Here is an 18,275-nt window from a genome sequence, read left to right as displayed (position 1 = left end):
ATCACTATGAGCCTTTGAGACAATGGAATACATTTTCTTAAAAGGCACTGTTCACTGATTGAATTAATTTAAAAAAACTGAAGCATGTAACTGTTTTGTAGCCTAATCTTAATGGAGTGGGAAAGACTCATCTCAAAAGGGACAGAGAACCACATTTCTCATTGTATATCACTCAAAACCAATAAGTACTCCATCAATTTTCGTGCAATTTTTAATTCAAGTGGTTTACATTGAAAGTTGTATCTTCAATCAATTGGTTAATATATAGATTATTCGTATGGAGACAAAATTATATTAACAAAATATATAATCTGTGACAAATATTCAACATGTCAGACAATAACCATTTAGATTGCAGATAAATTAATGTTTTGGGGAGATTTGGAGTTATAACACTTTCATATGGAAACAAAAACCTGCTACTTAGCTGCTGTAATACACTTGGGACTTACAGCACATGCAGCATCTTTCTTTTTCTTACTGAATGAAGTCATGCTTACTTTTAAGATCTATAAGCATGCATAATGCATACAAATTCAAGTCTAATGAAACAAGCTACTTAGAACACTTTCTTTTGCTGCTTTCAACACCTCTTTCCTCACTTTGTACCAATTCTTACTGGAATACACATCCACCAATGTTGGCAGCCCTCAGGTACTTTGCACAATGTGCTTATTCTGATTAGAAAGAATGACGACTCAAAGTCTAAACTCAATGAGTGAGTTTAGACTTCAAGTCACCATTCTTTCTAATCAGAATAAGAAAAACAGTAAATGTTGGAAATACTCAGGAGGTCAGAAAGCAGCCACAAAGTGCAACAGAATTATGATTTCAAGTAAACAGCCACTCATTAGGACTGGAAAAGTTTTCTTATTGACTGAAGTTTTAAACAAGTATTAAAATAAGGAAAGGACAAAAATGCAAGGGCAACAAAATCAAGTGACAAAAGGGATAATAATCAAACAAGCAGGAAGCATAGATGTGGTATAAAAAAAACTTTCAAGTATCATTACCTGAAACTGAACTCTAATGTTGAATTTGGACAGGTGAATATTGCCTAATCAAGAGGAGATAATCTTTCTCAAACCAACCAGTGGTTCAATGGAAGAGTACAAAAGGCCAAGGACAGCAGTTCAATACAGCTGCAGAAAGAATTGAAAACTCTGGAAACTGAAAGTTTGGTAATTTGGAACAGGGATACAAAAGGAACAAAGATGCTCTACTGATCAGTAACTCAGCCTGCATTTGGTCTCCTCAATGCAGAAAATCACATTGTGAATGGTGAATACAGCATGCTAAAGTGAAAACAATAAATCAGTGGTGTACCTGGAAGGAGTATTTGGGGCTCTGGACATTGGAAAGGGAAGTAATAAAAGCAAAAGGCATTGCTTCTTCTACACCTGAAGCATGTCACTGGAGAAAGGGATTGCACTTGGCTGTGGGATATTCCACATCCTTTATAACCTTGTACTTGCTGCTGGTTAAGAATGGGATCTTTGCCCCACAATCTCTGCCCAGTACAGCAAAGTTGAGAAGCAACAGCTGGCCAAAGGAAATCAACCAATTCAATGTAGATTAGGAATCAAAGCTGGACCCCTTTGATTAGAGGACTGATGCAGACAATACCTTTGTTAGCAAGGTCATTGAGGAAGGTACAATTCAAATTCTAATAAAAGGTACACCACCACAAACTACCAAAAAAATGATCCTATACAAGTCTGGTTTGCAGCCTACTCACTTCATTTTGTAAGTCTTGGCTCCGACTGCCAAAGAAAGGATCTGATGTCCCATACAAATTCCAAATAATGGCTTTGGCTTTTCTTCAGAAATTATCTTTTTCACATTGTTAATTGTTTCTTGACAATACTCAGGATCTCCTGGTCCATTGCTGATAAATAACCCATCAAACTCTAAAATGGAAAAATAATTTCCAACAATTATCCATCACTTTCCAAAACAGGAATAGACATTGTAATTATTTTAATTATACAGTCAGTGGAGGTTGTCCCAATTTTTGCCTTTATACAGCAATCATTATCATGGTGTGGAACTTTACTTTGAACTTTCATGCAATTGTGAACAAAATGAGTACATACGGTCTTAACAGAAAAGGAATCTCATTCATTAACACTTAAATTCAGCTTCAAACTCTGCAAAGTTTCCAGCTGATAAGAAAATTTTCCTCAAGGACAGCTTCTATCCCACTGTTATAAGACTACTGACTGGTTCCCTAGCATGATAAGGTGGACTCTTGACCTCAATCTATCTTGTTACAACCTTGCACCTTATTGTCTACCTACACTGCACTTTCTCTGTAACTGTAACACTTTATTCTGCATTCTGTTATTGTTCTACCTTGTGCTACCTCAATGCACTGTTGTAATGAATTGATCTGTATGAACAGTATGCAATACAAGTTTTTCACTGTACCTCGGTACGTGTGACAATAATAAATGAATTTACCAATTTAAAAGGAGTCAAAAATCCCAACATATCACAAAAATGTTTACAACTAGAAAAAGCACCAAAAAATATTTCAAATTGATGATTAGATTTTCTGTGCATGAATGCTTAAAAAGTGCTTACAAAATTGCAACAAGATTAGAATATCATTTCCTGTTGCAACCAAACTTTAAAAGGCATAAATAGTTCTATGCTTCTCCTCACCTTCACTTTTAAAAGGATAATCCCATGGTACTACAGTTACAGAAGCTCCTCTCTTACACAAGCATCTGATCTGGTTATACTTCATTCCACAGTCCACTGCCATAATTTTCACACTTCCAGAGGGATTGTATACTTTGGGCTCCTGGTAGTGACATAAAGAAAAGTAAATTTATAAATCCCCATTGTTAGACACAATATGTTAGCTCACTCATAATATTTCTCTTACTTGCATTACTTTAACAAAACCATGAAAATATTTCATTCTTAGATGAAGTACCTGGGTAAAATTTCATTTCATACGTGCACATAAATAAATTAATGGATTAGCAGCAGAAATTTGTAAGTATTAGTGAATGAGAGATACATGTGGGACGGTTAAAAAATAAAAGCAAAACTTTTATTTTGTGCACATCCTTTGTGTTTTAAGATTTTTTTTCAAATGGAGACAGCCTCATTACTTGTATACTGATCAAAATACAGGGCAAAAATTCAAAGTTGTATATATACTCCAAGCGCCAGGTCTCCCAAAAGCTACTTAATCTATCTCCATTTCTCCTCCCACCGCCATCCACAAGCTCCTGAAGGTCATCAGTCTTTAACTATTGGTGCACATGCAGGTCTCACAAGTTTAAGAGTGTAGCGACACTTATGGTTGTGTGAATACTAGCGAATACCACACCATAGGAAACCATGCCAGCTCTGTACAACGATCTAGTCAGCCCCATTCTCCTGCTCTATCCTCATGGCCCTGCACATTCATTACTCTGTGTCTGTCCAACTCCCTTTCAAAATCATTGCTCATCTCCATTTTGACAATATTCATAGGTCACTACCACCCACAATGTAAAATGTACTTCATGAAAGCTAACTTAACACCCCACTGCTCTGACAAATCAGCTACCCTTGCCCATCCTAGTTTGTATGGCAGTACACGTCACAGTTCGCCAAATCACACTGGAACGTAGAGAGTCAGCTGACAACTGACCTGGTACAAATTATTTTTTTGAGAAGAAAATAGTGAAGATTTATTCAAGTAGCAGATCAAAAAACATAAGAACTGCAAGTGAATTTATGCAATAATATATAATGTTGGATGAACTCAGCAGGTTAGGCAGCATCTGTGGAGGGAGGAATAGAAATAATATTTTAGGTTGATGACCTTGCATCAGAATTAATGAAGGAGCACTTGTGGTGCAAACTGCAAAGAATTTTGTCCACAATAAGGCGCATGATAATAAACTCAAAAACAATTAAATGAGATTTGTTTCCCCATTTGATTACATTTGTAAAATGGGGTAATGTAATCAAATGCTCACCTTTAAGGTAATATACAAATATAAAATGTCATTGCTATAAAGTCTTGCCCAGTTCAGGCAATTAAAATTAAATTGAAAGGAAATATTCACTTAGCAGCAATGGAGAGAACTGGGACTAGCATAGCAAGGAGATAAAAATAATGTACATGCCTAGAAAGACCTATTTACACTTCTGACATTTACCTTGATGGAAACCTCCTTCACTAGATTTCGTCTGTTTGGATCATCATAAGGAAGAGTATTTGGATCTATCCCATTTATCACAATCTTCCCTAACATAGTGCCTTTTTCCCGAATCTTCTTTGTTAGGCGTCTAGTATCTACTCCTGCAAGTTCAACAAAGTAATATTGTTAGTTTAGGTAGTATCTTACAAGCCAATGTGTGGGTACATCCCCACTTACTGCAATGTCACAGAATTAACATTAGTGCTGGCCTTTTTTAAATGAGACTCTACACAGGTTTGCTGCAAGTCTGGGACCAACTGACTGTCAGATGGCACTACATCTGTCACTGCTCCTTCACTCATCTCCACATGTAATCCAATGGCAGAACAAGTCTTGCAGCAATTTTCTCATATTACACTGGTGAATCCACTACCCTGATCCGCACCAGTCAGTCCTTTTACTTAGATGTGGATTCTAAGCTTTGAGAATGAGGAAGTTGTTTTAATTATTTGACTTTGGTTTCATGTTTTTGTTAATTTGTACATGCTTTGTCTTTAATTAAATTGATTTTTTATGGGAAATTTTAAAACTATAAAAATTAAATTCAATTTAAATAAATGTCTAAGTTTATATAAAAAAATACAAAAGCCTCACAGGCTTTGACGCAAGGCAAAATTCCACTTGCAGCTTTGTCCTGTGAAAGGTTGTCAGTGTGGGACCTCAGCACATCACCATTAGCCACACCTCACCATCTGATTCCCACAAGAGCAAGATCAGTCTTCCACATTGTGTGGGAAGACCATGCACCAAAATGCAGGCTCATGTATCAATAATCCTTTTCCAACTATAGGTCCATGATCAGCATAAACATTTTGACATGCAAGTCAATAGCTGCCTGACCAGACAAAAAACAAAAATGGTCTTGCTATTACACAAGTCAATAGATCACAGCAAATTGACTGCAGCTACAAAGTCATTACAGGATGAGCCATTAACATTGCAGAACAGTTTAGCTATAATATGCTCCACCTGAATTTTTTGTTTTGCAAATTGAGAAATCTATTTTAAGTGCCATGAGATTCAAAGTGCAGAAGATCACAAAGGCGAAAGAAGAAATGGGGCGAGTCAAAGACTGAATAAGATAACAGGGGACATCACAGCAGCATTAAACAAATAAATTCTTGTGCACCTTATCCACTCATAACTAAACCAGGAAAACAATTCCAGTTGATATGATTCGTGACCGCATTAGAAACTGGCAAACTCTAGGATATGGGTAATTTGCATTTTACTAGCATGATATTCATTTAGAATGCCATGGAATCTGAATTTCACCACCATAATACAATACAAATTTTATCTAATTTTAATTGTACAAGAAGGAAAACTAGCTAATTGAGGTTAACTGAATTCACAGAGATTTTAATTCAAGAGAACAGATCATCTTCCAGCCTGGTTTTAATTCGTAAACAGTAGGCAATTCTGGCAGATAACCTGAGCTGCAGCTACAATTGATTTCAGTAACACAACTTCTCAGCACAGAGAAAGGAAACAAGATACAAGAAACTTTGCAAACAACGTCACATCAGTAATAGATCTGATGACAATGGCTTCTGATTTGGTCCCAGAAACCTTATTTGGATGCAGGGGAAGTAGGGAAAAAAAGTGTTCCAGTCACCGATACATGGGTGGCTGTGATGATTTGTGGACCTACCCCTGTAAAGTTGTCTCGTCAATCAAGTAATGGGACATTATGTCATTGGTAGTGCTCTTCTGTAATGCTGCCTCATCAGCCTCAACCTGTTCCCTCTACTTTATACTATGTTCTCAGTATTTAAATCAGCCCAAGTCAGCTCTTCAAACCATGTCACCTTAAAGCTCTCCCCAATTCTCCCCATACCAAGACATTCTTATGCTAACAACCTCTACCCTCAGTAATGCATTCTGGTTCTCCACCAGAGCAGTTTTTCCCCACTTAGTCCCACACCCTGTGAATCAGTTTTCTCCTCACAAGCCGTTTCATTCCTGCCAGTTCCTCCATGCACAGAAACAACTCACCATCCAATTCCTATCCTCCCTCTATCCCACAACATCCATTCCACTTCCAAGACTTCCACCGTTCCTTCTTCTCTTCCACCACAGTTTAATCCATCCTGCAATACAGAAATGGACAGCATAGAGATATAATACTTACCCTCCAATGCAGGAATTCCTTGGTCTTTCAACCACTGGCCCAATGAGCGAACTGAACTCCAGTGACTTGGGTTCTGTGAATGTTCACCAATCACCAGTGCTGCAGCATGAATTTTGGAAGATTCAAACCACTACAAAAATAAAATGCCAATTAAATCCAGAATACTATTCAAATTACGGGGACTCAAGTTAGCCACTTGGATGGAGGACTAAAACATTGACAAAAGGATGCAACAATCAAATTTAAAGTACAAAACCATTTCTGCAATATGCTGCCATGCTTTTCAATATGATTAGGTAAAAGAACACATCAATCTCATGAATGAGAATTAAAAAGGGACCGTCCTCCTGTCATCTTTCCCTTCAAACCAACAATGCACATATTTTACCACCAATGAAGAGGTCTAAGAAGTGTATTCATTTTCTAGAGACAACAAAAAACCTGCCAAATGAAATGATTAATGTGCCATGATCTACAAGGAAAATTGCTATACTTTTGCTGGATGAGATAGATAATTTTTCAAAAGATCTTCTCTGCGCTAGGCATAATTTCATGGTCAGATGAAATGCAGACAATTTATTACCAAACCCATACCATTTCTAACCGTGTGAAATAGAAAGAGATTATCTATATCCAAGGACACTTCAAATTGATTGGGACAGCTATAGATCAGTAATTACAAACTCATTTTAAGCATCAGTACACAGAATAGTTTATTCTATGTCATGTACCTTACTGAGCCCATGTTCATCATCTTCATCCTTTGGTATGCCATAGTTCCCAATTAACGGATAGGTAAGGACAAGTATTTGGGAATAATATGATGGATCAGTCAAGGCCTCAGGGTAACCCACCATTCCAGTCTGAAAAACTAACAACAAAATACACCAATGTAAATGGTTGGAAGTAATGAGTCAAATATTCTTATTCTGTTACAGGCATATTTAGATTTTATTCAAAATTGCACCAGTCTACAGCTCTACAAATGACAAATAATGTTTGCAGGAAAACTTCCTGCAACAGCCTTTTAAAGACACAAGACTGCAAGTGCTGGAAATCATTTCCCATGTAAGAAAGCACATGGATAGTCTGAGCTTAATAAAAAATTCTGACAAAATAATAACAATGAGAAACTTGCATTTCCCTTCAATAACACATTGCTAATATGTAATAATACTGCAGCTCTCATAGGTGCCATATCAAAGTACTTTATCTTCTTGGTCCAGAATGTTTAGAACTTCACTTTTTAAATGGAAAGCAGATCAAATATTTCAAAATTGCTAGAAGTGACAAAATCATCATTTGCCAGTAATCTTGGAAATAGCTGCTCAAGAAAAGTTTAGAGAGCTCTTGAACAGATTTCAGTTCCATTCTGGTACTTTGTATAGATGACTAGTGGCATCAAGCTACAAGGTAGGCAACGGATCGATTGTACAGCCAAATAGCTTGAAGAACAATGAAGTTTTAGAAAAAAGCAAGGAATATTAAGATAAGATCTCTTTATTAGTCACATGTACATCGAAACACACAGTGAAATACATCTTTTGCGTAGAGCGTTCTGGGGGCAGCCCGCAAGTGTCACCACACTTCCGGCACCAACATAGCATGCCCACAACTTCCTAACCTGTACGTCTTTGGAATGTGGGAGGAAACCGGAGCACCTGGAGGAAACCCACGCAGTCATGGGGAGAACGTACAAGATCCTTACAGACAGTTCATTGTACACAAATCAAAATTTAAAAAAATGGGACATGCAAGAAACACATATCAAAACTAAAGCTTAAAAGCAGAAATAATATTTATTTAGAAATATCCAAAATTCAAAAAAATCTTCTGAGGGAATAAGACTTCATGCATAAAATTAGTTGTCTAGATTCGAGGAGACTGTTTAGCAACAATAACTATGCACCATTAAAAACAAAATTACACTGAAATAAACAAGACTTTACATTGCCAAAACAGAAAGTAGCAGTGGTGGGGTGTTTCTCTGACTGGGGATCTATGACCAATGGTGTTATGCAAGGATCAGTGCTGGGACCTCTTGTTATATAAACGATTTGAATTAAAATGCAAGTGATCTGATTAACAAGTTTGCAGACAACATAAAAATTGATGGAGTTGTGGATAGTAAGGAAGGTTGTCAAAGGATATGGCAGGATGTAGATCAGTTAGAAATTTGGGCAGAGAAATGGTAAATGGAGTTTAATCAGGACAAGTGTGAGGTGTTCCATTTTGGGAGATCAAATGCAAAAGGAAAGTATATAGAAGATGGCATTGCCCTTAGGAGTATTGATGTACAGAAGGATCTTGGTATATAGGTCCATAGCTCCCTGGAAGTAGCAACATGAATAGATAGAATGTTAAAGAAGGTGTATGGAATGCTTGCTTTCATTGGTCATGGCACTGGCATGCAAGTTATGTTGCAGCTAATATAAAACTTTAGATAGGCCACATTTGGAGCATTGTGTGTAGTTCTGGTTACCACACTACAGAAAGGAATGCAGAGACTTTGGAGAGGATGCAGAAGAGGTTCACAAGGATATTGCCTGGAAGATGAATTAGACATGAGGAGAGGTTGGACAAACTTGGATATTTTTTTCTAGAATGGCAGAGGCTGAACGCCGAGCTGATAGAAGTTCATAATGTTATGAGAGGCTTAGATAGGATAGATAGTCAAGAGTCTTTATCTCAGAGTGGAAATGTCAAATACTACAGGACATAGATTTAAAGTTGGAGGGGGAAGGAAGCTTAAAGAAGATTTGCAAGGCAAATTTATGTTTTACACAAAGAGTGGCAGGTGCCTAGAACATGCTGCCGGGGTGGTGGTAGCAGATAGCAATATTTGAGGCATTTCAACAGACACATGAGCAGGCAGAGAATAGAGGGATGCAGTCTAATTGTAGGTAGATGGGACTGCTTAGATTGGCATCATAGTCTGCACAGACATGGTGGGCCAAAGGGCCTGTTCCCATGCTGCGCTATGTTCTATATTCGTTTGCATTATATTTCGTGTTTGCAAGAGCAGTGTACAAAAAGCAGAAATTACTGATTCATTGTAATTTCAAATGATCAACACTAAAGCCTCAGGAAAAGAAATGCATGAGTGATAGCAACTTCCAGATTGATTAACTGTGCAATCTGAAGTTGCTGTCAGTCTTGCTATTAATACAATTACAAAATGCCCTGGCAATTTTCAAGCCACTTAAATGCTGTTGTTAAAATCATTTTCAGCACACCCAAGAGCATCTCTTTTTCAGTCTTTGGACCATTAAGTTTAAAGCTGCAGAGTGTATACAAATAAAGAAGTTAGGAGAGAACCTGTCAGACAAATTTGATTGAATTTTGCAAAAGTAGTAACAAAATGTGTCGATGAGGGCAGTGCACATGGACATCAGCATGGCTTTTGAGAAGGTCCCACATTGAGACAGTGGTCCAAAACATTAAAGCCCATGAGATCCAAGGTAAATTGGCAAAATTGCCTTGGCGATAGGAGGTAGAAGGTGATGGTGGAGGGCTGTTTTTGTTATTGGAAGCCTTTTACCAGTGGTGTACAACTGGATCGATACTGGCCCCCTTATCCTATCATATCCATTAATAATCTAGATATGAGTGTAGGAAGTACGATTAGTAAGTTTGCAAATGACACTAAAATTGGTGGTGTTAATAGTGAGCAGGATAGTCCAATGTTACAGGAAAATATTGATCAGTTGGTAAAATGGACTGAGCAATGGCAAAGAGTATTTAATCCCGTTGTGCCAGACAATGAATTTTGGGAGGACAAATAAAAGTAGAACATACAGTGAATGATAAGGCCCCAGGGGAACAGAAGGACCTTGGTGTACAAGTCCAAGGATCCCTGAAGATGGCAGCAGACGTACAGAAGGTGGTGAAGATCATGCCTGCACTAGCCTTCATTAGTCAGGAAATAGAATACAAGAACAGGTGATAACAGTACAACTTTATAAAACATTAGTTAGGCCAAAGCTGGAGTACTGTGTGCAGATCTGGAAGGATGGGATTGCACTGGAAAGGGTACAGAGGAGATTCACCAGGATGCTGCCTGGGATGGAGGGTTACACCTACAAGGAGACACTGGATTGGCTAGGTTTGTTTTCCTCGGAGTGGATGAGGGCAACAGTGTACGATATAGGTATATAAAATTATGAGGGGCATAGATGGGGTAGAGAGTAGGAAATTTTTCCCCATAACAGAGATATCAAAAAAAGAGGAGATAGATTGAAGGTAAAGGAGAAGAGGTTTAGAAGAGATCCAAGGAAGAACTTTTAGAAGGGTTCAGAGGAAGAAGTTTTCCCACCAGAGTGATTACAATCTGCAGGACACTGGCTGAATGGGTGGTGAAAGCAGGTGCACTCACAACATTATGAGCATTCGAATTACCAAATCAGACACAACTCCTTACTAAACACTGGTAAATGGGATGTGTGTAGATGGGTACCTGATGGTTGGTATTTTCATCTGAAATTGCTTGAGAGTTTCAGCATTCTCCCAGCCTCTGTGGCTGCAGTTACAGTATTGGGAGAATTTTTTGGTGCAATCAAAAGGATGCCCATTTGCAGAGATGAGGGAAGGGGTGGGGAGAACAAAGGGAATGTCAGTGATAGGGTGAAGACAAACAGTACACTAATGACTCAGTATCCGCTACCCTATCAGGCTGTACGACCTAAGTCATTACTCTATTATCCATTCCATTTCTTTCAGTCAGAACTCCACACTACTGTTTTCAGCATTCTCCCATTTGGTAGATATATTTACATTGCCCACCAACTTTAATGTCTGCTCTACTCTTGAAAAACTGAACAGATAACAACACTGTTCTTTACCGTGCTATGCAAAGTCCAATTTTGGGGGGGGGGGGGGGGGGGGGGGGCGAGCATTATCAAACAACAACCTCTGTATTTCACTCTATGTAGAAAAATCAAAATGTTTCTCCATCATTTGATGTGATAAATGGTGCAGAATCTATCCTTTTAACTTTGGTACTTTGCTGCTCTGGCACACTTTATAGTGCAGAATTATTTCACCTCCTCCTTTGCGATGTTCTTTACAACTGTGGATGATTATCTTCTGTGAATTCCGACTAATGAGATCAATGTGGGATACCTCTGCCACAGGTTATGCAGGACATGCTTGACAAGGCAGTCGGGTGCATAGTTTGGGAGGGGATGAGCTCATTTGGCAGTTTGGTCTGGATTTCTACATGATTCTGACAATCACAAAAGTCACAATGCCATCCCAAATACTCCATTTTGATTGGTCACCAGATAGGGATTCTGTTGAGGCTGTGGGAATGTCATTTTCTTTCCAAGGCTTTGGGAATATCCTTGAATTGTTTCCTCTGTCTACCTGGTAATTTCTTGCAGAAATAGAATTTAGAATAGGTGTGTGTATTTCAAAAGTATGATGTCAGGGAATATAGTCTGCCCACCATATTCCAGATATCTTCCAGCTACAAATCCTGCAAAATCTCTATCTACGCAATAGGTGAAGAAATGCTATTACGGTGCCAGTGACCTGGGTTCAATTCCAGCCACTGTCTGTAAGGAGGTTGTACATTCTCCCTGTGTGTCTGTGTGGGTTTCCTTTGGGTGCTCCAGTTTCCTTCCACATTCCAAAAACATGCAGGTTAGGAGCTGTGGGCATGCTATGTTGGCGCCAGAAGAGTGGCGACACTTGCGAGCTGCCCCCAGCACATTTTCAGTAACGCAATAAGACGCATTTCATTGTGTTTCAATGAACATGTGACTAATAAATAAATATCCGATCTTACTGCTTTTCACTGGCTCTGAAGCAGTTCAGTACAAAGTTTGGAGGGGAAAACAGAAAACAGTAAAGCAAGGTGCTTAGCCACTGTTTCCTCCTTCAAACTGGTCAGAACATTCACTTGCTCACAAATAGACCAGCCAGAGCACTGGTCTACTCATCTGGAAAAATGACTCACCCTGACAATACTGACAAAACCAGTACCCCCACCTCCCAAAACGTTGACACTGAATTTTTAAAAAAACTAATTTTTTGCGATCTGGGAGTCACTGGCAATTATGTTTATCCTTAATTGCCCTGGAGCAGATTGTGGCAAGCTGCTGCCTTGAACCACTCAGTCCTTCGTGAATGCTGTTTGGTAGTTCCAGGATTTAGACTGAGTAATGAAGGACCAGTAATTTATTTCCAAACCAGTATGAGAGCTGAAACCCTAAGATTCAAAAGTAAAGTGGGAATTCCTGTCACCAATCCACATATGAAGTTAAGACTACCCTGGTGCACATCTAGGCCCTACTAGAATGAAGGACAAGGCTGGTAGGAGTAGGGAACCCTGGATGACGAGGGATATTGAGGCCCTGGCCAGGAAAAAGGAGGCGGCATGGGTCAGGAACAGGCAACTGGATCAAGTGAATCCCTGGACGAGTATAGGGGATGCAGAAGTGTACTCAAGAAGGAAATCAGAAGGGCAAAAAGGGGTCATGGGATAACTTTGGCAGAGAAGATTAAGGAACATCTGAAGAGATTTTAAGTATATTAAGAGAAGAAGAGTAACTACAGAGAGAATAGGGCCCTTCAAAGTCCAAAGAGGACACCTTTGTGTAGATCCGCAGGAGATGGGCAAGGTCCTTAATGAATATTTCTCCTCTGTTTCTACCGAGGAGAAAGACCTGAAGACTTCAGAACTATGAAAAGTAAATGGGGAGGGCTTAGGGATAGTCTGCATTCCAGTGGAAGTGGTGCTGGATGTCTTAAAAGGTATGAAGGCAGACAAATCTCCAGGGCCTGACCAGGTATATCCAAGAATGGGAGGCCGGAGAAGAAATTGCGGGAGCCCTGGCTGAGATAATTGCATCATCGTTAGACATGGGTGAGGTGCCGATAGACTGGAGGGTAGCAAATGTTGTGCCTTTATTTAAGAACAGTGGCACAGAAAAACCTGAGAACTATCGGCCAGCAAGTCTAACATCTGCGGTAGGTAAGTTACTGGAGAGGATTCTGAGGGATAAGATTTATGTATATCTAGAAAGACAGGGGTTAACTAGGGGTAGTCAGCATGGCTGTGTGCATGGGAGATCACATTACGAACTTGATTGAGTTTTTTTTGATGAGGTGACTAAGAAAGTTGATGAGGGCAGGGCGGTAAATGTCGTTTATATGGACTTCAGTAAGGCCTTTGATAAGGTTCCACATGGTAGACTGCTCTGAAAGGCTAGAGTGCAGGGGATCCAGAGACAACCAGCTCATTGGATACACAATTGGCTTGATGGTAGAAAGCAGAAGGTGATGGTGGAAGGTTGTTTCTCAGACTGGAGGCCTGTGACTAGTGGTGTGCCTCAGGGGTCAGTGCCGGACCCATTGTTGTTTGTCATATATATCAACTATTTGGATAAGAATGTACAAAGCATGGTTAGTCAGTCTGCAGATGACACTAAAATAGGTGGTATAGCAGACAATGATCAAAAATTACAGGGGGATCTTGATCAGCTGGGTAAGTGCGCAAGGAATGGCAAATGGAGTTTAATTCGGATAAGTGTGAGGTGTTGCATTTGGAAAGACAATTCCAGGTAGGACTTTCAGAGTGAACGGCAGGGTCCTGGGGAGTGTTGTAGAACAGGGGGACCTTGGAGTACAAGTCTCACTGAAAGTGGAGTCACAGGTAGACAGGGCGGTAAAGGCAGCTCATGGCACACTGGCCTTCATAAGTCAGAGCATTGAGTATAAAAATTGGGCGGTCACGTGCAGTTGTGCAGGACACTGGTGAGGCCACACTTGGAGTATTGTGTTCAGTTTTGGTCACCCTGCTATAGGAAAGATGTCATTAAACTGGAAAGAGTGCAGAAAACATTTAAAAGGATGCTACTAGAACTTGAGGGACGGAGTTAAAGGGAGAGTGTGGACAGTTTAGGACAGAGCGTAGGAGACTGAGAGATAATCTTATAAAGGTGTATAAGATCATGAGGGGCATAGATAGGGTGAATACACTCAGGTCTTCTCCTCCCCCCCCCAGAGCTGGGGTATCAAGAACTGGAAGGCATAGGTTTAAGGTGTGAGGCAAAAAATTTAAGAGGAACTTGAGGGGCAATTTTTAAAAAAAACAATGTGGAATCAGCTGCCAGAGGAAGTGGTTGAGGCAGGTACAATAACTTTTAAAAGACAGTTGGCCAGGTACATGGATTGGAAAGGTTTAGAAGGTTATGGGCCAAATGCTGGCAAATGGGACTAGCTTAGATGGGGCACCTCGGTCAGCATGGACTGGTTGGGCCGAAGGGCCTGGTTTCGTGCTGTACGACTATCCCGCAATTCCACACAGACTGTAAACTTGCCAAGAATCATCAGATCACCAGATTTTTTTCTCTCTCTTGTAAATTGGACCTCAAAACTAAGGTTTGTCTGCTAGAAGTAAATTAGGTTTGGATATCTCTGTTCTTTCAGCAGTTATGTTCAGACAAGCGTTAGAATCCCCTACAAAAACACTTCAGTTTTCAACTGAAAACAATGTAATTATTTTCCATTTTTGCACAGAAAGGTCAAAGTTCAAAGGAGAATCAAACCAACTAGAAAGCTACAATCCAATAATCTGCCCCCTGAAGCCCCGGTTGAAATTACTTTTACGTGTTAGTGCCTTGTTTCATTAGACTTGTGGGGGTTAAAGAAAAATGCTGATGCATCACTTCGATGATGCACAAATCTTAAATCAGAAGTGAAAACATGAAGTGTACACAGAAGTAACTAATAAAAACGTCTTATCGCTTCACACGTGGCCTTTCCCAAAACAGCAGCAATACATTTCAAAAAGATGCACACCCATCCTTACACATAATTGCAGCCTCAAAACATTTTAATTGACTGACGCTATAGAACAAATCACAGCTAAAACTCTTTTAAAGCTAAACTATGGCCTGAAATCCCATGCGCACCGAGATATCATTGAAACCTTAACGCTTAACCTGGTCTGGTGCAGGGCGATTCAACTCCTCCACGTTGCTGGAGTGGGCGCTCGTGGATGAGAAGCCCCAGCTCTGACTAAACTTACCCACTTCGCCAGAGACGCCGGCATTTGCGCCGAAAAGCCTGCCTTCAAAAGAAGAGCCGTCATCCAAATAAAGCCGGGCCATTTCCTCAACAGCAATCTCGGCTGGCATCTGCAGCCTGGCAGCGTGCAACTTTCTTCCTGCCCCTGTTCCTGCCGCCCGCGCCGGCCCGGGCCCACCACGTGAGTCCCAAATGCAACACAAGCTTCCACCTCAGACAAAGGATAGCTCGGAAGCTGCCGTCAATCAAACCCGCCGATCGCCAACTACTCTCTACTTCAGTGCAACCAACTCCAGCACCCTCCAAAAATCTGACGTCCAAACAGCACTCCTCCCCATCTACGTTAACCGAGAGCAAAGCACCACAGAAAACCTCTGTCCCCTATCGCTCAGCGAAGGAAATGACGTACCCGTCATTACTTCAATAGGTGAATCTGCATGAGGGGCATGATCGCAGGGATGAGGGTTGAACAGAATGTAGGGTTATTTAGTTAAAAGGTTTTGGGCATCGTGCTCATTGAAGGAGGAATTTAATATTTCTGACGTTTTAATTTGTTCGAGAAAGCTTAGGCGAAGTGTAACAGTATTGAGCGATATAATTATTCTTCCTTGCCTCAGTCAAGGGATCAGAAGAAGGATCTACAAGGAGGTTTGTCAGGGAGTGAGAAACTTGATATTTATATTGAGACATATTTTCCTCCTTGTATAAAATTGCAAAGAAATACTCTAAACAATTTAACATAAGGAAAAGGAGCAGGCCTTCTGATCCCTTGAGCCTACTCCTCCATTCAACAAGGTCATGGCCGACCTTCTTCCTCAACACCATTTTCCTGCCCTATAACTTGGTTCCTCCAAATCAATGACTGAGTCGCCACAGCCTCTACAGGGGAGAGAATTCCAAAGGCTCAAACGCCATCTATAAATTCGCCTATGACACCAATGTTGTAGGTAGAATCTCAGACGGCGATGAGGTGGCATACAGGAGTGAGATAAATAGGTTGGTTGAGAGATGACCCTACAACAACCCCGCACTCAATGTCAGCAGGACCAAGGAATTGATTGTGGACTTCAGGAAGGGAAGTCAGGAGAACACACACCAGTTCTCATTGAGGGATCAGCAGTGGAAAGAGTGAGCAGCTTCAAGTTCCTGGGCATCAACATCTCAGAGGATCTATCCTGGGCCCAATACACTGATGCATTCACAAAGGAGGCACGCCAACGGCTCCACTTCGTTAAAAGTTTGAGGAGGTTTGCTATGTAACCAAAGACTTTGCAAATTTCTATAGATGTACAGTGGAGAGCATTCTGACTGTTTGCATCCCAGCCTGGTATGGAGGCTCTAACGCACAGGATCGCAAGAGGCTGCAGAGGGTTGTAGACTCAGCCAGCTCCATCATGGGCACAACCCTCCCCGTCATCGAGGACATTTTCAAGATGCTGTGCCTCAAGACGGCAGCATCCATCACTAAGGACTCTCACCATCTGGGACATGCCCTCTTCTCATTACTACCATCAGGGAGGAGGTACAGGAGCCTGAAGACCCACACTCAATAATTTAGAAACAGCTTCTTCCCCTTGCCATCAGATTTCTGAATGGTCTGTGAACACTACCTCATTATTCTTTTTTTACACTTTATTTATTTTGTAATTTATTGTAATCTTATGTCTTTGCACTGTACTGCTGTCACAAAACAACAAATTCCTCAACATTATAAATCGATGATAATAAACCTGATTCTCATTTTGAATTTAAAAAACCCTCCTCATTTCAACACTAAATGGCCTCCCCCTCATTTTGAGACTGTAACCTCCTCAGCCAAGGGAAACATCCTTCCTGTAGTTACCCTGTCAAGCGCTCTCCAAATTTTTTCACCCAGAGGGTGATAGGGGTCAGGAACCCACTGCCTGAAAGGGTGGTGGAGACAGAAATTCTCGTCACTTTTAAAATGTACTTTGATGGGTGTTTACGAGCTATAACCTGCAACGCTGTAGATCAAGTGCTGGAACGCATAACCCTTTTCCAACTGGACATGATAGGCCAAATACCCTTCTTATGATTCTATCAGCTGGAAATATTTAAGAAATTTTTAAAACTTTTAAGACCACAATTTCAAAGAAAGTAGCATTGTGATGTCAAAAACTGGCTTAACCCAAACTGGTGTAACTTGGTGCACACTTCTGGGTGCACCTTATTATTTGGTGAGATTTCTGTTTTACCTAGTACTTTTCAGATGTTAATAGTAGTCCAAAATTCATTTCCAGTGTAATTCTCAAACTCACTGTTCGTATTTACTTACTGAATTGACAAATTTTATTCATCTTACTTCCCCTGAAACTCTGCTATCACACAAACTGCATTCTTTATTCTCTGAAATATGTCATCTCCCATAACCTGAAACACAGCCACATATGAGTACCTTGACTACTTTTCCCATTGAGGTCAATTTTTTTTTACATTATTCATTTTTAATGTTCCAGGTGGCACTGGTAAGGCCAGCATTTATTGCCTGTAGAAGTAGTGGTGAGCCCCCTTCTTGAACTGTTGCAATCATTCCATTGAAAATGCTCCCATTGAAATGTCGGTTAGGGAGTTCCAGGATTAAGAATTTAGTGACAATGAGGGGTTGGTGACAAGATGATACTGGAAGAACTCAACAGGCCAGGCAGCATCCATGGAGAAAAGCAGGCGGTCAACGTTTTGGGTCAGGACCCTTCTTCAGGATGGATCATATTCCCAGATCACATGGTTTGTGACTTGGAAAGGATCTCGAAGGTAGTGGTGTTCCCTCAGGCTGCTGCCCTTGTCTTTCTTCCTGGTGTAGATCATGGATTTGGGAAGTGCTGTCAGTGTAGCCTGGAAGAGTAAATGCAGTAGTTTTTCTGGATGATACACACTGCAGA

The 18,275-nt window shown here is 40.4% G+C and overlaps 1 protein-coding gene across 2 annotated transcripts in view; it reads right to left on the bottom strand.

Moving 5' to 3' along the window:
* Window positions 1-15,742, bottom strand: part of cad (carbamoyl-phosphate synthetase 2, aspartate transcarbamylase, and dihydroorotase) — an 82,798-nt gene extending 67,056 nt beyond the window's left edge. For both annotated transcript variants that reach the window (XM_052024727.1, XM_052024728.1), the window contains exons 1-6: window positions 15,377-15,742; window positions 7,074-7,213; window positions 6,343-6,472; window positions 4,167-4,309; window positions 2,668-2,809; window positions 1,739-1,910 (exon numbers count right to left, since the gene is read on the bottom strand). In XM_052024727.1, the coding sequence (XP_051880687.1) occupies window positions 1,739-1,910; window positions 2,668-2,809; window positions 4,167-4,309; window positions 6,343-6,472; window positions 7,074-7,213; window positions 15,377-15,485 (836 nt within the window). In that variant the 5' untranslated portion in view covers window positions 15,486-15,742. The remainder of the gene's footprint in view (window positions 1-1,738; window positions 1,911-2,667; window positions 2,810-4,166; window positions 4,310-6,342; window positions 6,473-7,073; window positions 7,214-15,376) is intronic.
* Between the last annotated feature and the right edge of the window lie 2,533 nt (window positions 15,743-18,275).

Source organism: Pristis pectinata, chromosome 10 (assembly GCF_009764475.1).
Source record: "Pristis pectinata isolate sPriPec2 chromosome 10, sPriPec2.1.pri, whole genome shotgun sequence".
Lineage (NCBI taxonomy): Eukaryota > Metazoa > Chordata > Chondrichthyes > Rhinopristiformes > Pristidae > Pristis > Pristis pectinata.
Note: the sequence above shows the minus strand (reverse complement) of the source record. Positions and strands in the feature narration are given on the sequence as shown.